Genomic DNA, 23156 nt, shown 5'->3' with positions numbered 1-23156 from the left:
GGATTGGCAGTGTTGTTTCTCCGCCATGTTTTCAGACTTCATGGGTTGCCCACTGATATTGTTTCTGATCGGGGTCCACAATTCATTGCACAATTCTGGAAGTGTTTCTGTGCTTCATTAAAGATGAGATTATCATTAACATCTGGTTACCACCCACAGTCCAACGGGCAAACCGAGCGAGTTAACCAATCATTGAAACAGTATTTGCGTTTGTATTCAGCTAAACTCCAGAATGATTGGTCCGAGTTTCTTCCATTGGCGGAGTTTGCTTACAATAATTCTTGTCATTCCTCCACCAACGTGTCTCCATTCTTTTCAGTTTTTGGTTTTCACCCCAGAGCTAATTCTTTTTTTCAACATTCCTCAGTTTCCTCGCTAACCTTAACCTCCCATCTCAGAGCCATTTGGAAAAAAGTGCACCTTGCTCTCAGAAAAGCGGCCTTTCGAGAGAAAAATTTTTCTGACCGGCTCCGACGTCCTTGCAGTTTTAAGGTGGGAGATAGGGTATGGTTGTCGACTCGTAACATTAGACTTCGACAATCTTCAGCTAGGTTGGGACCCAAATTTATTGGACCATTTCATATCATTAAAAAAGTTAACCCAGTTGCTTTCCGGTTACGTTTACCAAAATCTCTTCGGATTGGTAATACGTTTCATTGCTCCCTGTTGAAGCCATACATTTCTTCCAATAAATTTCCTCGGAAGATCTCTCAGGGAAGATCTCCAGTGGATGTACAGGGGCAACAGGAGTTCCTGGTGGAGAAGGTTCTCGATTCCAAGTTGTCCAGGGGCCGGCTCTATTTTCAGGTTCACTGGAGAGGTTATGGTCCAGAGGAAAGGTCCTGGGTCCTGGATAAGGATCTTCATGCCCCAAGGCTCAAGAGGGCATTTTTTCGGGAGTTTCCTTGGAAGCCTGGCTTTAGGGGTTCCTTGACCCCTCCTCAAGAGGGGGGTACTGTTAGGCGCCGGGGTCCGCTCGTCGGTGCGGCCCGGCGCCTAGCAACCAGGGACGCCGTACGCGAACAGCCGCCGGCTCCCTGGCAACGCTGGACGCCGGGCGCGCTGAGCCGCACGGACCCTAGCAACGGGGACGCCACTGGCGGACCGTGTTCCCCGTTGCTAGGCTTTAAGGGTTAATGTTTTCTCCTGCTCTCTGGCCGGGCAGCAAGGCAGCTGCACGGCATTTATTCTAATCAGCCTTTTGGCAGCTGATTAGAGGACTCCTTGTTAAATACACTCCCAGGGCTTCTCACAGACGCCGGTAATAGCTTCCTGCATGCTGTCTTTGTTTGCTGAGAGTCTGTTCCAGTCTTGCTGTATCCGGTCATTCCAGTATTGGAAGCTCTGAACTCGGAAGTTTGTCATCTAATTCCTGGAGTCCTGACTAATCACCTTATAACATCCAGTGGTGTTCGTGAGTCACGGCCTTGCCGTGTGTTGCGGCTTGTCCGCTTTATTATTTATTATTTATGTTTTGGTGCATTTTGCGGTGGGTTCCGCTTCCACAGGTCCACTCTGGTATCCGGCGGTGCCGGGTAGGAGTATTGGACAAGTGGATTTTGGTTGTCCTTTTCCCTGGCGGGTTTCCGCACATACTTTAGGTTTTGTCAGTTCGCTTGTAGCCCCTGGCCTGGTTGTTTAGTCAGAGGGCCCCTTGTTATCACCCTGTCTCGGATTTCCCTGTGTCTCCCATTAAGACCTGAGGGGGCATCGGAGTTGGGCAGACTTAATCCGCCCTTCAAACGCGGCTGCCATGGGCTCAAGCAACCATAGTCTTGCAGGGGATTTCTGACAGCACGGGCGAGACAACGGAGTTAGGGCGCCAGGGGCTATTTTCTATTCCCGCTCCCATAACCAGCATTCCCTTCCAGTACTCTGACCATTGCCATGAGATCTCCTCCGGTCAGGAGTACTGGAATCATAACATTAGGCAAATGTCAGGTTGTTGCCATAATGCAGATCTTACAAAAAATGCTAAAAATTTTTTTATCTAAAATAAACAAACAGACAAAAATTGGTCAGCCTTTTTATTTATTCATTATATTAAGCGGAATCCCGGCATTCAGGATACAGATGCCGGAATCCTGACAGCTGGTGAAATGCTGACCGCAGCCCCGTTTTCCCACTAGGGTGATGGGTCCACGCCCACACCCGAGTGGGAATCTAACCTGTCCATGAGGGGACTCACTGACTCGCAGGCGGGATTCCGCCTAACGGGATGCCGCTGTCAGTATAGTGACAGCCAGCATCCCGTCTGCCGGTCTCCCTTCTGTATTCCATGTTACTAAAATTTCCTGTATATACAGTATATTAACTCACCTTATCCATCCTGTCTTTCTCTGTTCCAAACTGTCCGCCATATCCGTAAGATGCTTTTGGACTATCCTGTAACTCTTTCTTCTTTAGTTGCTCATGTTCTTTAGAGACACTGCTTCTCAGTTTATTTATACTTGTGGAGAAAAGCAACAATGAGTGAAGAATATTTGATAGACTACATTATATATATATATATATATATATATATATATACTGTTTAATGTTATTTAGCAGTTAACACTTCTTTAGCCTATTAATATATTGAAACACTTGTCTTTGAATGTTCATCCCTGGTCCAAGGTAATAGATCTATGTAAATTGTTTACTATTCTACATCTAGGGTATAGTCACACAAAGGAGATTTTAAATAGATGGAGATCTAAATTGCTGTTGTGTTTCTGGGGCTAAAACACATGTACTAACATTTTTTTTAAAAATCAAAAGAAAAAAAATCATGTGTTGTATAGCCCCTGAAACACAAAACTAATTTAGAACATTTTTTATCAATTTAAAATCATTGAAAATCAACCTTTAGTAAATATACCCCCTATAATGTAACATGACCCTTGTGTGAATAGTATTGAATTACTCACAATAAAAAAATTCTGTTAATCTGTAATAAAATAAATCAGCATCTCACATCCTTCCCACTTCCTCAGTGAAGTGGGCATGGTAGTGGAGAAAACTACCTGGAATTACGCTCTGCGAAGAGGGGGAGGAGACCTAATGACATAAATAGTCCCCCACTCCCATCACAGGCCACCTGGATCTCTTCTCCGGGCTTTTACCAGAGAGACTATTTTTGAAGTAGGCAAGTATGTTACACTCAAAAAACAATGGAGGCAGCGCTAAACCAGAAGGATTTTCATATAACAAAACATTTAATTAAATTAAAATTGTAAATAATTAAATTACAGCAGGTTAAAAATTGATTCACCGCGTATGTTTCATTGTCACCCCAATTCACTGGAAAAAGAGACCGCTGCCTGAACCATCACTGGACCGGTAATGCAATAATTGTTGGACAGATTTCCATCTAAAGGATCGAACTCTCCCAAAAGCCACCGGAATTCTGGTAAGGACTCCCCAATTTTCTGAAGTTCATTAATTTGGGACTGATATTCCTCCAGTGTTGGAAGTGAGATATACCGTTCCTGGGACTGTACTGTCAGCCCTAAGAAACCATCTATGTCCACTTGCAAAGTTTACCTGGTCCTATGAGAACTATTTGGAACAGGCGTGATGCGGTATGCAATCATACGGTGACGAGAAGCATTTTGGTTACAGTGTATCATTTATGAATCAATTTTTAACCTGATGTTTTTTAATTATTTACAATTTTAATTTAAGTAAATGTTTTGTTATATGACAATCCGTCTGGTTTAGCGCTGCCTCCATTGGTTTTTGTCTGTATCTATTACTAGGTGTGACTAACCTATTATAAGTAGCTGCTTTATTTATTTATTTATTGGAAACACACCCCACTAAGCGCCCTTCCAACCTAGGTTGGTATTCTCCGTTTTTTTGCAAGTATGTTACACTGCCCACTTACAGAGATAAATGACGCTGCACACAACAGCCTTGCTATTTAAGGAACTGGTCTTTTTTTTTTTGGCAAACAGGATTGGGGGAATAGATAAAATTGGTCTGATTCAGAGTTGTGTGTAAGAAAAAAACAAAAGAAATCTTGTTACAATGAAAGGAGTGCATATGTATTTATTTTTTTGCATGCAGGGAAAATATTGATTGCTTTTGCATGTAGTGAACAAATTCTGGGTAGGTTTTTATTTACATAAAAAATAAGAATCAAGTTAGGAGACACCCCTTCCAAAATCTTACTCTCTACATTTTGCTTCTGCCCCACCTAGATTTACCAATGTGCAAACCACCTTTTTTTGCTCTTCTCTGAATATATGTCCTGATTGTGAAATTGTGAGTGTTGAGAATAGAAAAACTTCCTCTTTAACATAATGTGTACATATAGTAGCTGACTCACTCTATGTGCTGTGGACGACCAGATCCTTGAATGGTTTTTGCACCCCATCGCTGTTCCTCTTCTGAGATGTCATTCTAAAGAAGAGATGCATTATTATTCAAAAACTAACAATGCTTGTAGCAACTGCAGATTATCATTATCATCTACACTGCAGAATTTCATACAGGTGATTTTTATATTTTGTTTATTGCATGAGATCCCCTGGAGATCATAGTTGGACCCAAAACTCAATTTCTAGCCAACATCCTTTCTATTGTTTGTAAAAACCAATCCCTCTCCAAGCAGAAGAACTTTGCAGACCAGTAGATCTCTACACACCAGTGCTGTAACCGTTTCTGCCCCCCATTGACCACCAGTAGTAGGGGAGGGTAAGCAAGCAGCACTGTGCTACTTTCTAACACAGTCACGGACCAGCCAGAGCCATGGGTAAGAGAAGACATTATATTGCTGTCTGGGGTGAGTTCCCCCACACCTCCAGGACTCTGGCATGAAAGTGTATATATATATATATATATACATACATATACATATACACGCACACATTTTATATATATATATATATATATATATATATATATACACACACACACACACACATATATATATATATATATATATATATAAATACACACACTCATACATGCAGTACACACACATACCCACGCACAGCATTAAACCACTGAGAGGTGAAGTGATTGACATTTCAATGTCGCCTGTCAAGGGGTGGGATATATTTGGCAGCCATTGAACACTCAATTCTTGAAGTTGATATGTTGGAATCAAGAATAGTGGACAAGTGTTAGGATCTGAGCATTTGTGACAAGAGCCAATTTGTGATGACTAGATGACTGGGTCAGAGCAGCTCCAAAATGGCGGGTCTTGTGGGGTGTTCCCGGTATGCAGTGGTTAGTACCTACGAAAAAGTGGTCCAAGGAGGAACAACCAGTGAACCGGCGACAGGGTTATGGTCACCTAAGGCTCACTGATGCACATGGGGCGCAAAGGCTAGCCCAATCCAACAGAAAAGCTATTGTAGCACAAATTGCTGAAAAAGTTAATGCTGGCTATAATAGAAAGGTGACAGAACATACAGTGCATAAAAGTTTGCTCTGTAAGGGGCTGAGGAGCTGCACACCGGTAAGACTGGCCATGCTGACCCATGTCCACCATTGAAAACGCCTACGATGGCCACGTGAGCATCAAAACTGGAACAATGGAAGAAAGTAGCCTGGTCTGAGAGATCATGGTTTTTTTTTTTACATGTGGATGGCAGGGTGTGTGTGCACCATTTACCTAGGGATAGATGGCACCAGGATGCTCTATGGGAAGAGGACAAGCCACTGAAGGCAGTGTGATGCTCTGGGCAATGTTCTGCTGGGAAACCTTGTGTCATACCATTCATGTGAATGTAGATTTGACACATACTACTTACTGCACCTAAACATTGTTGAAGATCAAGTACACCCCTTCATGGCAATGATATTCCCTGATAGCAATGACCTTTAAAATTCGTGTTTGGCTGAATTTAACCTTTAACATTGAAATAAAATGAATATCAGGAACAGTTATGTTCAGGTATATTCACTTTCCATTACTCTAAACTTTTATTTTATGCAAAATATACTGCTAAACAGCATTTTAACACGTTACTTGTATATCTGTCCACTTTATCTCTCTTCAAGTCTTAGTACATAGACCCCTAAAAGTCCTACCTGTCCCATTGGATACATATTTTTTTTAAATAACATCTCATATGGGTAGAATAAGAAATGCAAAAGAAGTTATTCCCAGTTAAACTGATACTTCCACAAAATTGAAATTTAATCTGGACATTAAAAGGTGTAACACCTTCCAGACATAAAGTGATTAAGAGTCTCTGAGCATAACTGGTGATCAGACCTGCAGGTCTTTGTTGTATGTTCTGTTTCTGCTCTACTCTCAACAATAGATGAGAACTCATATGTGTTCCAAATGATGGTATGTGAATACTCTAATGCATTAAAACTCATATCAATAAACACAGTGGATTTAGTGGTACTGATTTTAACAATCATAAATACTACTTTATACATCAGTGAGGAAGGGTCTCTAAACAGCAGCAATCTTAAATGAAGGGTTTGCAGTCAGCATACCGATGGATGGGATCCTGGCTGTCACAATACCGATGCCGGGATCCCGCCAGGGGCACCGCCAGCGGAATACTGGCGAGGTAGGTGATTTCCCCTCTGTGATGTACACGACACCCATAGAGGGAGACTAGAACCTGTGGCGAACAAGGCTGCCATTGAGCCTGCAAGGGACTGTATTGCGCTTGCCCCCCCCCTGCCGGCAATCTAATGACCGGGATCCCGACATTGGTATAATGACCGTCGGGATCCCGATTGCTTTTGATCACATTTTGATCCCGAATGAAGCACCCAAAAGGAAATCTAGCCATATTTGAAATAGATTATAATGTAGCATAAACATAGTATTTAGGCTATGAGGGCAACTAGTGGATACTTTAGCAATTTCTAAGCCTGACTGAGCATAAGCAAATATTCAAACGTGGCAGAAACATCGCGGGTCATTCCGATCCATTTGCATGCTGTGGTTCATCGTTGCGGTGCGAACGGGTCAGAAATGCGCATGCGCGGCGCCCGCAATGTGCACGCTCGTCGCTGCTTAGCGTCAGCCGTCGCCGGGAAATGACCAGAAGAAAGAAGAAAGTGATCGCTAGCGCAAGAAGATTGACAGCGGGGAGGCGTTCCGGGGCGGATACTCACCATTTTCGGGGCGTGGAGATCTGAACACAGGCGTGTCCAGGCGTTTGGAGGGCGGTTGTCGCTGGATCCATCGCACAGGGTAAGTAACTGCAGGGCTAGTCTTGTTCTGCACAAAACTTTTTTGGCATAGCAGGGCAGCACAAACGATCGCAGCCCTGCTATGCTAAAATACACTCCCCCGTAGGCGGCGTCTAGTTGATCATACGAGCAGCAAAAAGTTGCTACGTGCGATCAACTCAGAATGACCCCCATTGTACAGAACGTTTTGGGTACAAAAGATGTAGACCGGAGTAAAAGCTTGGCTTTTACTGTAAATCAGGAGGCACAGCACTCTGATGGAGCACTTCGTAAAAGCAAGTGAATGTCCAAGAATAAAGACTCTTGGGTATAGTGCTGGATCAAGTGGCAGCAAGGGACATTCTGGTCCCAGCAGTTAATTTATAGAACATGCTGAGGGCCAGAGATGGCTCAAGGGGTAGGCTGGCTGACAAAGGCGCGTGCAGAAGCTGATAAGGTTATGCCGCTATGGAACTTGCCCCCAAGGACTACCTCCTCCACCCCTTGCTCTGGGACATAGACTGCTCACCTGGGCCGCCCATGTAAGCGGTCTATGTCCTGAATGGGTGGGGGTGGGGGTGGGGGGGGGGGGGGGGGGAGTAGTCCATAATGCAGCGGAGGAAGAAAGTCCCAGAGTGGCACACACCCATGTTGGCTTCTGACTTGGGCACTGCGGCTAGGGGTTTCTGCCACAGTCTCCCTGCACCACTGTCTGTTAAGGCGAACTCCACGCTGCCAGCTCCTGGGCACTCAGACCCAGGAGCTGCAGAAGGTGACATGGAGCTAGTTAAACTTTTGTTGTATGATGATGACATTGGTGTTATTCCTACACAAATATGCATCTTCCGGATCATGTGATCTCCTACATGCATAGTGAATACTGACTGAAGTCACTGTCTGCCCAGGGAGGATCAATTTCTTCAAAGGTAAAACGTTGCAGAGAAACCATCATATAAGTAAGGTGTATATATTTATTTAGTACACACAAAAGAATTCTAGGTTTTATTCTTTTTTAAAGAGTGTGCCAAAGGGACTTTTCAGCCCTGAGTTGTACTTGGTCTAGAAGCGCCCTGGTTGAGGGCCTGCCATTTTGAGTTGTTTCCTTTTAGAGAGTGAAAATGGTCATGTGCCTATCTGCATATTGAGATGCCCTTAATAAGAGTCTCTTTCTACCTCTATATGCCTTTTCAGGAATACAACTTATTAAAATGTACTACTCTGCAAAAGCAGGGGCCCCATTGTATCTGCTCCACAATTTAAAAGGAATATGCTCAACTCCACACGCTCTGTGCAAACCTCTGCTACACTGCAAACACTTCAGTCTCTCTAAGTACACCTATTCACTTTGGTGGGAATCTGCACCACTTGCACAAATTGATGTGCGCTGCAGGACCAAAGCTGAAATATTACTGCACCTCACCTGTTTTCTCACTTCATGAATTACCTATATTGTCATACATTAAATATACTGTAGTTACGGACTCACCACAAAGTCTGGATCAGTTTCCCAGTCATCACTTGCTGCATTTTCAGTCACAGACACATTGTGACCCACAGCTGCTTTCCACATCTAATGTAAAAATAAATTGTATTGCGTTTGTTACAGTGGGCTCAGATGGGTGATGTAATGATGCCATTGCGCTGTGAAAAATTTTAAAGACACAATATGACAGCAATCATTCTATTGGTCAGTTTTACTTGTATACATTGGCAAAAGCTGATCATGTTGCATACTGTATGTGGTTAGAGTTATGGATATGGGCTATAAAGATTAACATATTTTTTTTCCTTCAAGAAAGCCATTTAGGGGCCTATTCATCATCGGTTACAATGATTAAGCACCAACTCGCTGCGAGTAACTAGCGGTTCCTGGCACACAGCGCATATGCACTGCCAGCAGCACCCGCACAGCTGCGCCTCCACCGTCGTACTAGCCCGGCTACTGTGCACACAGGCAGCTGGGCAGTGGCACGCTGCAGCATCCTGTACCTCCTTATGTTCCACCCCTCCCAAGTCCTTACATCCTCTTATGTGCTCGCAGCAGGAGAAGAACAGAGAGACGGGTGAAAGGCACCCCTGTTGTAAAAGGAGGCTCTACCTAGTGCAATGTGTAAATGGGTGCTCCACCTGGTGCAGTGTGTAAAAGGGGACTCTACCTGGTATAATGTGTAAAAGGGGGCTGTACCTGGCGCATTGTGTAAAAGGAGGCTGTACGCAGTGTGTAAAAGGGGGCTCTACTTGGCGCGGTGTGCAAAGGGGATCTGGCGCAGTGTGCAAAAGGGGGCTCTACCTGGTGCAATGTGTAAAAGGGGACTCTACATGGCGTAATGTGTAAAAGGGGACTCTACTTAGCGTAATGTGTAAAAGGGGTCTCTACCTGGCGCAAAATGTAAAAGGGGACTCTACCTGGTGCAGTGTGCAAAACGGGGCTCTACCTGGTGCAATGTGTAAGAGGGGCTCTACCTGGCATTGTAAAAGGGGACTCTACCTAGCGCAATGTGTAAAAGGGGGCTTTACCTGGCGTAATGTTTAAAAGGGTCTCTACCTAGTGTAAAAGGGGCACTACCAGGCGCAATGTGTAAAAGGGGGTGCTACCTGGCGCAATGTGTAAAAGGGAGCTCTACCTTGCACAATGTGTAAAATAGGCTCTACCGGGCACAATGTGTAAAAGGAGGCTCTACCTGGCACAGTGTATAAAAGGGGGCTCTACCTGGTGCAGTGTGTAAAAGGGGGCTCTACCTGGCGCAGTGTATAAAAGGGGGCTCTACCTGGTACAGTGTGTAAAAGGGAGCTCTACTTGGAGCAATGTGTAAAAGGGGACACTACCTGGCATAATTTGTAAAAGGGGGCTCTACCTGGTGCAATGTTTAAATGGGGCTCTACCGGGCATTGTAAAAGTGGACTCTACCTGGCATAATGTGTAAAACGGGACTCTACCTTGTGTTGTAAAAGGGGACTCTACCTGATGTAATGTGTAAAAAGGGCTCTACCTGGCGTAATGTGTTTAAGTGGCACTACTGTGTGGCGTAATTTGAATAATGGAGACTACTGAGCGGTGTAATATGAATTGATACTATGTGACCATGCCTCTTCCCCATAAAGCCACGCCCTTATATTTTGATGCGCGCCCTCGGTGCACACTGCCCCTGTTTTAATTATTGGGGTAGCACCGAAATGTCCAGTTATGGTTTGGCTGCGAGTTGCAGTGGGGGATACTTATCGCTAGAGAAATGCAACATTGCTATGGTGCAGGGACAGATGTCCCCACGATCAGTTACACTGCTACTTTAGTAGCAGCATTGATTACAAAACCCATTGGCGCCTTCAATGATTGTGTGACCTGAGATCACAAATGCGCACAACTGCTGGTCACACAGTGAGGAGGCGGCGGAGGGATCCCTCTATGCATCCAAAAACTCTGAGAACCAGCTCCATCCGAAAATGGTGTTTGTTCTCACAGAGAAACTACGTAAACTTTACGTTTTCAGAGTTTGATGAATAGTAGGCGGCCTTATCGGACCCCTAATAACGAATTTTAGTGATGTTGATTAGGAACCTTAAAAGTTGATATTCCCATTTTTGCAGCACATTTTATGAAACCAGTAGCGGCTCTTGCCATGGGCAAGCAGACTTTTTGCCTGGGGCGCCGCTGCAGCAAGAGCCGCATACTAATCCCCAGTCCCCGGCTGCAGCAGGCACAGTGGGCATCCGCTGTAGCTGGCGTCGCTGACTGACACAACAGGTCATAATTTATCCCTAGTGTCTGTGCAGCACTACTATGGGAGAGACGTCATGACGTCTGTCCCATAGTAGAAAGGAGCCGTGGCCGGAGATGGAGGGCAGCGCAGCAGGTGCGGTAAGTATTGTGTGTGTGTTTTTTGCGTGTGTGTGTGGCGCTACTGGGGCACAACTACTGGGGGCATTGGTCACAGCTACAGGGGGCACAACTACTTGGGGCACTGGCACAGCTACAGGGGTCAACTGCTGGGGGGACAACTACTGGGGGCACAGCTATAGGGGCCACAGCTACAGAGGCACAGCTACTAGGGGCAAAGCTACAGGGGGCACAACTACTGGGGGCACAGCTACAAGGGGCACAGAAAGGGGGCAGAGCTACTGGGGCACAGCTACTGGGGGCACAGCTACAGGGGGCACAACTACTGGGGGCACAGCTACAAGGGGCACAGAAAGGGGACAGAGCTACAGGGAGCACAGCTACTGGGGTCACAATTACTGGGGGGCACTGCTACAGAGGGCAAAGCTACTGGGGGCACAGCTACAGGGATCACAACTACTGGGGGCACAACTACTGGGCTCACAACTATTGGGGGCACAGCTACAGGGGGGGCACAAGTACATGGAGATAACTGTGGCCATGCCCCTTCCCTATGAAGAGGCCATGCCTCAATTTTACCGGGGAAGGTGGACAGCGCAGGAAACTTTCGCCCTGGGCGCCACAAGATCTAGAACAGGCCCTGTATGAAACAATTACACTTTTGTGTTCTACATCAACTTTGAAATAAACAGAAGAAAGACATCAGAAGAAACCGAAACACGTTATCTGCCAAACTACAATTGCCACCAACATAGCTTGTAGCAAGTGAAACAGTATGTGCAGCTATACTGGTGTCATCAAAATAATATTCCTGATACCTACTGCTAACTTCTAGTGTAAAAGCATTGGTCAAAGACAATTTAGAAGCTATTGCTCTTGTTCCCATTATTTTGCTAAGAATGGTAAGGTCGGTTTGCTAAAGATTAACAGTCCTATGTATTAATAGTCAGGACATTGCCTTGATTATTAACAATCTGTACTGTGAATAATATTTTCATTTTGAATTAAAATATCCTTGCTATAGTATGTACTAAACTTCACATGCAGTGACAATGATAACTGATGTCCCTGTGAGTAATTTCCCTGGCACATTGGAGGAGTTTTTCACATTTGTGAAAGACTCCACTGGGGAATCTGAAAACTGTACATGTGCACAGTGTCATAATCTGTATCTGCACGGAGGCTGCAGGAGGGAGACCGGAAGATATCTCTCCTGCGATTATGATTCCATAGGCTTAAAGCGGTTTATACCATCTGAAGATGGTGTCAATTATCAAGGCCTTGGGTTTGGTACATAAGTGTCAGATCATATGGTCTTATTCAGATTTGGTAGCAAACCAAAAAAGCTCATTAATGGGCAAAACCATGTGCACTGCAGGGGGCAGATGTAATATGTGCAGAGAGAGTTAAGCAGGGTATACACTATGCAATTATCTGGCAGATAATCTGCCAGATCTGGCTGGTTGGAATGAAAATCTGGTAATGGAAGAGAGCAAATGACAATCGACCATTTGCTTTTAAACACTGGAAAATGAACAAAACCTGACGTTCATACAAATTGGATAAATTACTGATTTAACCAATTTGTACAAAACTACAGTTTTTGTCCCTTTTCCAATGTTAGAGAATAAATGGTCGATTGTCATTTGCTCTCATCCATTACCAGATTTTCAGTCCAACCAGCCAGATCTGGCAGATTATCTGACAGATAATTGCATAGTGTATGCCCACCTTTAGATTTGGGTGGGGTGTGTTCAAACTGAAATCTAAATTGCAGTGTAAAAATAAAGCAGCCAGTATTTACCTTGTACAGACACAATATAACCCACCCAAATCTAACTCTCTCTGCACATGTTACATCTGCTCCCCCTGCAGTGCAACATATTTTGGCTATTAATGTGCTTTTTTTGGTTTGCTAACAAACCTGAATAACCCCCCTAGTCCCGTATATTTTACCCTTCTGTAGAAAATGTCTGGAAATCTCCTGCTTTAGGCTATTAGTACATAGAAACAATGCATTGAACTATGCAGAAACTGCAGTTTCTACATAATTGTTTTATTTTTTATTTATTGAAGCAGTGTGTCATGCCATCATCATAGTATAGAAGGAGAAAAATTGTATAGAATTTTTCGTAATTGTACAATACATTTAAAGTTGTTATACAAATCTAAAGTCTGCATGTGTCTTTTGTTTTCCTTAGAAATTCAATTACAAGGAATTACAATAAAATGCAAGGATCCTGTGTTACGTTTGAATTCATTATAATATACCAGTTTTCAATCATTTACAACAAGGATCTCTTGTTAAAGACACTTGAGACAGAGACACATAAAAATAAAAATATTTTCTGTGTTCAGCTCCCCTCTCCCCCCACAGTTCCCAAAAGATAGGTATCATAGGGAAATAGGTGGATCACCTCCCGATATTCTGATCATACACCACAAAGTATTAGTTAGGGAGTTGTAAATTTGTGATCTTACAAATGTAGACAGCGTTACTATATAACTCTCCCATACTTAAACATTTTTTTTTTCACTTTTCTGTCACTCTCTAGTACCACTTCCACCAACTACATTCAAAAAAGGTAAAACAGCTTAGCTTTAAATAAGAGTAATGACGGAGGTTTGGGGCAAATTCACACTTGTAGTATGAATTTGCGTGTTGCTGCACTTCCTGCTAGAAGTAGTTTTTTTACTACCTTTTGATATGACTTGATCATCTGGTAAGATGCCAAAGAGTGCCCATTCTGGTGACAGGTGTAAATAATTCACCAGGTTGTCGGTAACATATCTACATATCCCAGAAGTTTCGAATTAGAGGGCATACCAAAAACTGTGGGAAATGTCTGCTTGAGATTCTCCGGATTTCCAGCAGTTATGGGACGTTGAGAGACCTATTAGAAATCGCTTCCGAGGAGAAAGTTATGTACTGTGAAGTATATTTAGAACCATTTGTGCGTGTGCTTTTAGAAAATCATCTATCTCTATGGTTGGGAAAAGGAGATTTATGGTAAGAACTTACCTTTGTTAAATCTCTTTCTGTGAGGTACACTGGGTTCCACAGGGATAACATCGGGGTGTAGAGTTGGATCTTGATCCGAGGCACCAACGGGCTAAAAACTTTGACTGTTCCCAGGATGCTTAGCGCGGCCTCCTCTATAACCCCGCCTCCGTGCACAGGAGCTCAGTTTTGTTAACCAGTCCAATGCAGTAGCAGGTAAATGAGACGACAACCGTTAGTAGCCACATACACCACATTCTCACGACTGGAGAAGGTATCAGCGGCTAATGCCACACAAACCCAAAGAAGCTAAGTGCGTCAGAGTGGGCGCCCTGTGGAACCCAGTGTACCTCGCAGAAAGAGATTTAACAAAGGTAAGTTTTTACCATAAATCTCCTTTTCTGCAGCGGGGTACACTGGGGTTCCACAGGGATAACATCGGGGATGTCCTAAAGCAGTTCCTCGTGGGAGGGGACACACTGTAGCGGGCACAAGAACCCGGCGTCCAAAGGAGGCATCCTGGGAGGCGGAAGTATTGAAGGCATAGAACCTTATGAACGTGTTCATTGAGGACCACGTAGCCGCCTTGCACAATTGTTCAAGGGTCGCACCACGGCAGGCCACCCAAGAAGGTCCAACAGACCGAGTAGAATGGGGTTTGATGGTAGCAGGAGCTGGAAGACCAGCCTGTACATAAGCAAGTGCAATCACCATTCTAATCCATCTGGCCAAGGTCTGCTTGTTAGCAGGCCAGCCACGTTTGTGAAAACCAAACAGGACAAAGAGGGAATCAGATCTTCTAAGACAAGCTGTCCTCTTCACATAAATACGGACAGCCCGTACCACATCCATAGACCGCTCTTTGGAGGATAAACCTGGAGATGTAAAGGCGGAACAACAATCTCTTGGTTAAGGTGGAAAGATGACACCACCTTAGGTAGATAACAAGGGCGAGTTCGAAGAACCACATGGTCACAATGAAAAATCAGAAAGGGTGACCGACAGGACAAGGCACCCAAGTCTGAAACCCGTCTAGCAGAGGCAGTAACCAGCAGAAACAAGACCTTAAGAGTAAGCCATTTAAGGTCCACAGACTCAAGAGGTTCAAACGGAGACTCTTGTAAGGCCTCCAGAACAACCGACAAATCCCAAGGAGCCACAGGCGGGACATAGGGAGGTTGAATACGTAAAACACCCTGAGTGAATGTATAAACATCAGGCAGAGTCGCAAGTTTTCTCTGAAACCATATTGACAAGGCAGAAATATGAACCTTGTGGGAGGCCAGACAAAGGCCTAAGTCCAGGCCCTGTTTCAGAAAAGCCAAGAGTTTGGCAGTAGTGAACTTGTATGCATCATAATTGTTGTTGTTATTTGCACACCAAGCAAAATAAGAATTCCAGACCCTATGATAAATCCGAGCAGAAGCCAGTTTACGGGCCTTCAACATAGTTTGAATGACCGTGTCCGAAAAACCTTTGGCCCTCAGTACGGAAGCTTCAAGAGCAACGCCGTCAAAGCCAGCCGGGCCAAATCCTGGTAGACACAAGGGCCCTGAACGAGGAGGTCTGGCCGCTGCGGAAGCAGGATAGGATGCTCTATCAAGAGACCCTGTAGGTCTGAGAACCAATGCCGTCTGGGCAACGCTGGAGCGATTAGAAGTAGTATTCCTCCTTCTTACTTGAACTTCCTTATCACCCTGGGCAGAAGTGACACCAGAGGGAACATGTATGGCAGCAGAAAGTTCTATGGAATTGCCAGTGCATCCACAAATACTGCTTGAGGATCCCTTGTCCTTGCTCCGTAGACCGGAACCTTGTGATTGTGTCGAGATGCCATGAGGTCTACATCTGGTAGTCCGCACTGGTCCACTAAGAGTTGAAAGACCTCCGGATGCAGGCTCCACTCACCGGCATGTACGTCCTGATGACTGAGTTAGTTCGCTTCCCAGTTTAGGACCCCTGGAATGAACACTGCCGCTATGGCTGGCAGATGGCGTTCCGCCCAACGAAGAATCTTTGACACTTCCATCAGTGCTTTGCGGCTTCGGGTGTCACCCTAATGATTTATGTACGTAACCGTGGTGGCGTTGTCTGACTGTACTTGAACACGGCCTGTTCTGTACTAGAGGCAGGGCTAGTGTCAACGCATTGAACAATGCCCGCAATTCCAGAATGTTTATCGGGAGGAGAGATTCCCCCCTGGTCCACCGACCCTGAAGAGTGTTGCTCCAACACCGCACCCCAACCCCGCAGACTGGCATCCATCGTCAGAAGGAACCAGTTGGAGATACAGAATGGATGACCCCTGCTCAGTTGTTGGTCCTGCAGCCACCAGGTCAGTGACATACGGACCTCCGGAGTCAAGGATATCATGTGAGACCTGATCCGGTGAGGCATGCCGTCCCGCTCGGAGAGAATTATCCTCTGCAGAGGGCGGGAATGAAATTGAGTGTACTCCACCATGTTGAAAGCTGACACCATGCGGCTTAGTACTTGCATCGCCGAGTGTATTGACACACGTGGGCGAGAAAGGAAGCATCTTATCTTGTCCTGAAGCTTCAAGACCTTCTCTGGAGACAAAAACAACCGCTGTTTGTGGGTGTTCAATAGTGCTCCCAGATGCACCATGCTCTGAGCAGGAACCAGGGAAGACTTCTTCCAGTTGATGAGCCACCCGTGGGCTTGCAGGAACTTGACCATCAGTTCCAGATGACGAAGGAGAACCAGGATCAACAAGACGTTGAGATACGGCAGGATCCTGATACCTTGACGGCGGAGTAGGACCGTCATGACCACAATGACCTTGGTGAAAACTTGAGGAGCCGAGGTCAGACCAAAAGGCAAAGCCTGGAATTGAAAAAGTAGGTTGCTAATAGCAAACCGCAGGTATTATTGATGCGACACTGCAATAGGTATATGCAGGTAAGAATCCTGTATGTCCAGGGATACCATATAGTCCTTGGGGTCCAAGGCCAGAACAATAGAGCGAAGAGTTTCCATATGGAATTTGGAGACTTTCACAAATCTGTTCAAAGACTTGAGGTTGCGAATCGGCCGGGAAGATCCATTTGGTTTCGGAACAGCGTTGAATAGTACCCCCTGCCTCTCTGAGCCAGAGGCACCGGCACTACCACTCCCGTGTCCAAAAGGATTTGTACCACCAGATGGAGAGTTTTTGCTTTTATCGGATCCGAAGGGACGTTTGTTGAGCAGAACTGGCGAGGGGGACGTGTCTTGAAAGAGATGGAGTATCCGTGAGTGGCGACATCCCTTAATCAGGCATCCAAAGTGGTCTGTGACCATACCTGAGCAAACCGTAGAAGTCGGCCTCCCACCCTGGGATTGCCCAAGGGGAGGCCCACCCTGTCATGCAGCAGGATTGTCTGTTTTGGCAGCAGGCTGATGGGCAGCCCAGGCGCGTTTAGGTTTGGGCTTAGTGGATTTGGAAGTGCGAGCCTGTTTCAGGTACGCCTGACCCTTTGCTTTACCTGGCGGTCGAAAGGAACGAAAGAAAGTACTCTTAGCCTTCGAAGCCGAAGGAATAGTACTAGGTAGACATGCAGTCTTAGCAGATGCTAAGTCAGCGACAATCTTGTTGAGAGCTTCCCAAAAAAGAATGTTTCCCTTAAAAGGGATAACCTCCGAGGTCTTTTTCGAGTTCAGATCTACAGACCAGGACCGCAACCAGAGGATCCGGCGAGCCAGGATAGACGTAGTAGACGCTTTGACCGCAAGGATACCTGCATCAGATGCCGCCTCCTGAATATAATGAGAGGCTGTAACAATGTAATAAAGACACTGTTTAGCATTATCAGGAAAATTAGACGGTAATTTTACTTCAACTTCTTGAACCCAGGCCTCTATAGCTTTAGCAGCCCAAGAGGCCGCAATAGTAGGCCTATGCACAGCTCCACCCAGAGTGTAAATGGACTTCAAGCAACCCTCCACACGTTTATCCGTCAGTTCCTTCAGAGATGTGACGGTAGTGACAGGCAGAGCAGAGGAAACCACCACACATGCGACTTGTGAGTCCATCGGCGGCGGTGTTTCCCAATTTTTGCTTAACTCTGCAGTGAGGGGATAACGAGCTAGCATCTTTTTGGACAGGGAGAATTTCTTTCCTGGATATTCCCAGGATTCCTGACGTATGTCAATTAAATGGTCAGAATGTGGTAAGACTAACTTAGTAACCTTCTGACGCTTTAACTTATCTGGTTTCTTAGAGGTAGCCGGGAGTTCTTCGTCATCATCAATTTGAAGAATCAGCCTGAGGTCAGGAACATCCACTTGAGTCAGGGATTCTCCATCAGAAGCATCTGCATCAGTGTCTGAGGGGTCGGTATATGCGCCATCGTCATCAGATGAAGTATCTGTTAAATTACTGTAGCTGCATGCATCCTTGAGAAAGTTGTCAATTTTGACTTTATGCACAGTACAACTACACATCAACTTTTATTTTGTATACAGATGCAATTCAAACTACCTACTGTATTATGATTATTATTCTCTGACCTTTAGAACTTATTTCTTATGTTTATTGAATAGGTGCTTTAAAAATGCAGTTATATGATATTATAGACAATTTAAATAAAGCTGGATTGGAATTCTAGTCCTGAAAAGTCTGCCTAGACTGTACCATACATGGTGTGCTGAGATGCACCTGATCAAAGTGCCCAGGTAATAATTGTAGTATTATACTCTTCTATTGTTCTCATTTGTGCAATGAAATATTTATTTAAGTATAATATTTGTTTCTCAGGAAGTGGTTTTGTGTGTTAGAATAGTCCGTGTCAGTGTATTTATTATGAATGTACATCTCATGAAAATAAACTAGCATAGAATACTTGTCCAGACTCTCAGATGTTTCCGTGGGCAGTGCCAGCACAATGCCTACTTTCCCCCACAGCTACATAACTCACTGGCCCTAAGCACCAGCAAGACTATGAACGGCTGTCAATCTCTCTCCTGTATCCTGGAGGATTGGTCTCTGAAATCACATGTTGGCTAGCTCACATTCCTCCCACGACTGGCTTAAGCACATGAACCAAGAGCAATGATGATGTTTTCACATTGCTCCTATCCACCCATTAAGGCTTTTCCCCATCACTCTTGTTTTATTTGTCTTAGTATATCATACTTATAGGCCTATTTATCAAGGTGTTTTTAAAATACTATGTAGAAATATACGTTATGGTAAGAACTTACCGTTGATAACGGTATTTCTCCTAAGTCCACAGGTTCCACAGGATAACAATGGGATATGATGGAGCGTCAGCGGATTGGTACCAATCAATCAAAGCTTTCCGGCCTCCCAGGATGCAATGGGCCCGTCCATATATCCCCGCTCACTGGCTCCTGCAAATCAGTTGTATTCCAAAGCAGAATGCAGGAGCATCATGTAGAGCCCTAATCAGGCAAGAAGAACACACATGTATACCATTCTGTACAAGAAGGAAGAGGTTTAGTGAGTAAAAGGATCCTCAAATCAGGTGCGTCAGGGTGGGATCCATGTGGAACCTGTGGATTTAGGAGAAATACCGTTATCCACGGTAAGTTCTTACCATAACGTATATTTCTCCGACAGGGTCCACAGGTTATCCACAGGATAACAATGGGAATTCCCAAAGCAGTTTAGTGGTGGGGACACTCCTGATGCACAGGAGAATCCTTTGTCCGAATTCAGCATTGTGAGAGGCAAAGGTATTCAAGGCATAATGTCTAATGAATGTGTAAACGGAAGACCATATGGCTGCCTTACATACGTGTTCTGTTTAAACACCACATTGTGCTGCCCAAAAAAGACCTACCTTACAAGTAGATGAACAGAGACATTAACCAGAATAGTGAGATCAGCTTAGAGAATATGCTTCTGAAATCGTCATCTGAAGATATCTTGCCAGCATCTGCTTACCAGCCGGCCATCCTCTCTTGTGAAATCCATAGAGGATGAAGAGAGAATCTGCTTTACTGATGGCACTGGTACAATCCACATAGCTCTCTAATGCACGAATCACGTCCAGCGATGCATCTCCCGCAGAAAGGTCCGGAACCTGAAAAGCCGGGATCACAATTTCGTCGTTAAGGTGGAACTTAGTCATCACCTTGGGAAGATACCCAGATCTAGTTCTGAGAACTGGTTTATCTGGATAAAGAAAAAAATCAGAAATGGGGAACAACGTGACAATGCCCCCAAGTCTGATATTCCTCCAGCTGACCCCGTAGTCAGTAGAAAAATCATTTATGATCCATTTTAATAAATGGTTCAAATGGTCAACTTGAAGGGCTTTCAGGACTAACACAAGTCCCACGGCACTGTAGGCGGAACAACCAGAGGTTGAATGCACAGCATACCCTGGAAAAAAGTACACACATCCCATAAGTTGGTCATTTACTTTTGAAACCCTACAGTCATTGCCGACCCTTGCTTTTACATGGAAGCCACCTTCAAACCTTTATCAATTCGTACCCGAAAGAATGCCAAGACCCCGGAATTCTGAAAGATTTAGGGTCCAACCTTCTTTCACTGCACCCATGAATATAGGCTTGCCATATTTGGTATTAAAGTCGAGTTTAGGAAGGTTTCCTTGCTCTGAACACTGTTTGAATTACCAGATTAAATTATCCTGTTGCCTTTAGGATACATGTTTCAAAGGCCACACTGTCAAAGACAGTAGATCCAGATGTCTGTGATAACAAGGCTTTCCCCGAAGACTGTCCTGTGCCTACACCGGTATACTGTACATGGCCCGAGGTTTCAACCTTTAACGGCAGACAACTTTCTTCTTTGGGAACCCAACCTTCCTGACACTGCTCCTCAGTGTCAGAATCTTCCCAATCTGATGTCAAAAGGATTTCCCTTTGTCCAGCTGGGATGTCTGTAGCCACCAGGCCAACGACCTTCTTACTTTTATAGTAAGTAACATAGTCCGTCTTTATAATCTGACGTAATCCGTTAATACCTACAACACCTTGTATTCCTAGTTGGTGCCTCCAGGTACCAACCAGGCCAACATTGCTGATCTCCCATGATCCAAAGAGATCCGGGCCTATCCAGTGTGGTATGACTGTAGATTCTATTTGGTTAGAATCAGATGCTGCAGAGACCTACAGTGGAAATGTGCACACTCCCTCCTGTCAATGCAGATACCATCAAACCCATCAACCGCATTGCTGCGCGAATGGATACCGTTTGACTGTGTGGCAAGTCCTGAATCCTATGCTGAACCCTAGATATCTTGTTGCAAGGTAAAATTTACTCTCTGCAGACCTTATCCAGTACAGTCCCCAATGAGTCATCCGGTGTGACGAAACTAGAGACGATTTTTCCTAGTTATGACTCTGCAAACACGTTATTGGGGGCGATTCCGAGTTGATCGCAGCCAGCAACTTTTTGCTGCTGGTGCGATCAACTAATCCCAGCCTATGGGGGAGTGTATTTTTGCTTAGCAGGGCTGCAAACGCTTGTGCAGCCCTGCTAAGCAAAACAAGTTTTCAGCAACCTAGGAGTAAGGCTGGAGCTACTTACCCTGTGCGACGGATCCAGCGACGTTCCTCCCAGCTTTGACGTCAGACATCCGCCCTCCGTTTGCCTGGATACGCCTGCGTTCGAATGACCACTCCCCGAAAACGACATCCAACGGTGAGTATCCGCCCCGGAACGCCTCTCCGCTGTCAATCTTAATGCGATCGGTGCTGCGTCTTATTTCATTGTGCGCGTCGTTGCCCAGCAACAGGTATCCCTGGGCAACGACACGTGTGCGCAATGCGTACGCTGTGCATGCGCAGTACCGACCCGTTTGCACCATAGCGAAGAACTGCTGTGTGCGAACGGGTCTGAATGACCCCCATTGTCTGTTGCAGATGACAAAAGAGCAATCTCTGTGACTGTGCCAGGATTAAAAAATCATCTAAGTATGGGAAATCCTTAACCCCTGCTGGCGGAGATAAGGTGTTATTGGTAAATACTCTGGGGACTGTGGCTAACCCAAAGGGTAAGGCCTAAAACTGAAAATGTTGTTTGGAGGATAGCAAACCTTGGATAACACTGATGGACAGTGGTATAGGAACATGTAGATAAGCATCTTCTATATCCAGGGATACCATAAAAACCCCTGGCTCCATGCCACACACAAGGAACGTAACGGTTCCCGTGCCACAGAGGTTTCAAATGTATTTGTTCAGCATTTTAGGATTGAGCATGGGCCAAAGTGACCCATTTGGCTTCCCACTAAAACCAGGTTAGAGTAAAACCTTGTCCTCGTTTGCCAGAGGAACTGGAATGACTATTCCTGACTGAAGCAATTTCTGACCTGCTTCTTGCAAAGCCATGGCCTTCGCCTCTACCCAGGGACAGGCTGTCTTGGAGATGAAAGCATAAACTAGAGATACCCTGCCAGATGTGTGTGACCTGAAGAAGTCGCCCCCCCAGCCTGGAGTCTTCCAGGTGGAGGCCCACACCATCAGACTGATGGTTTATTTTTCTACAGCACCTGGTATTTCCACATGGTCTCCCATCTGAGTACTAACCAGGCCCAACATTGCTTAGTTTCCAAAAATCAAATGATATTGGGCCAATCCAGTGTGGTGTAGCTGTAGATCTTCTGGTAGCCCAATGCTTCCTAGTTTTCCCCGACTTGTTAAATACCAAAAAAGGGCTGACATGTAACTTGAAACTGTATGTGGAAGGAACCTGACCTTCTTGGAGTCTGCTTCTGACTCCAGAATATCTGTCAATTCTTGCCCAAAATAATATTTTCAGAAAAGACAACGATTCCAAAACCTGCTTAGATTCTGAATCAGCTTCCACGTACTCAGCTAAACTGCTCTGCGAGCAGGTATAGTTGGGGCTGATGCCATGGAGTAAATATTTTGCCCATATCCAATGCTTCCAGGAAAATTGCAGGTTTTTTTTATATGAGCTGTACGAGATCTTTTATTGGAAAAAAAAAACTTCCAATGCATCAGCCCAGACAACCACTGTTGCCATTCAAGCCAAGCCAAGGCTTGGCCTTATGACTGCCCTAGACAGGAATTTTTTTTTTCTGAGACCCATCCACTCTCCTATCCGTGACGTTGAAAGCAAAGATAATGTAGATTATTTCACATCTACTTTAGGAGCCAGCTCCACTTTTTTAAACAATCCCCAGCTGGAAGAGGATAATTGGAATTCCATTTCTCAGGAATTCT

At 45.0% G+C, this 23156-nt stretch overlaps 1 protein-coding gene across 1 annotated transcript in view; it reads right to left on the bottom strand.

Annotated features, from left to right (window-relative positions):
• The window catches only part of LOC134932309 (src substrate cortactin-like), a 141018-nt gene that overhangs the window by 102603 nt on the left and 15259 nt on the right, over nucleotides 1-23156 (bottom strand). Inside the window, exons 2-4 of the mRNA XM_063926623.1 lie at nucleotides 8621-8704; nucleotides 4313-4386; nucleotides 2320-2449 (exon numbers count right to left, since the gene is read on the bottom strand). Coding sequence (XP_063782693.1) covers nucleotides 2320-2449; nucleotides 4313-4386; nucleotides 8621-8704 — 288 coding nt within the window. The remainder of the gene's footprint in view (nucleotides 1-2319; nucleotides 2450-4312; nucleotides 4387-8620; nucleotides 8705-23156) is intronic.

Source organism: Pseudophryne corroboree, chromosome 6 (assembly GCF_028390025.1).
Source record: "Pseudophryne corroboree isolate aPseCor3 chromosome 6, aPseCor3.hap2, whole genome shotgun sequence".
Taxonomy (NCBI): domain Eukaryota; kingdom Metazoa; phylum Chordata; class Amphibia; order Anura; family Myobatrachidae; genus Pseudophryne; species Pseudophryne corroboree.
The sequence above is the reverse complement of the archived record's forward strand: the minus strand, read 5'-3'. Positions and strand labels throughout refer to the sequence as shown.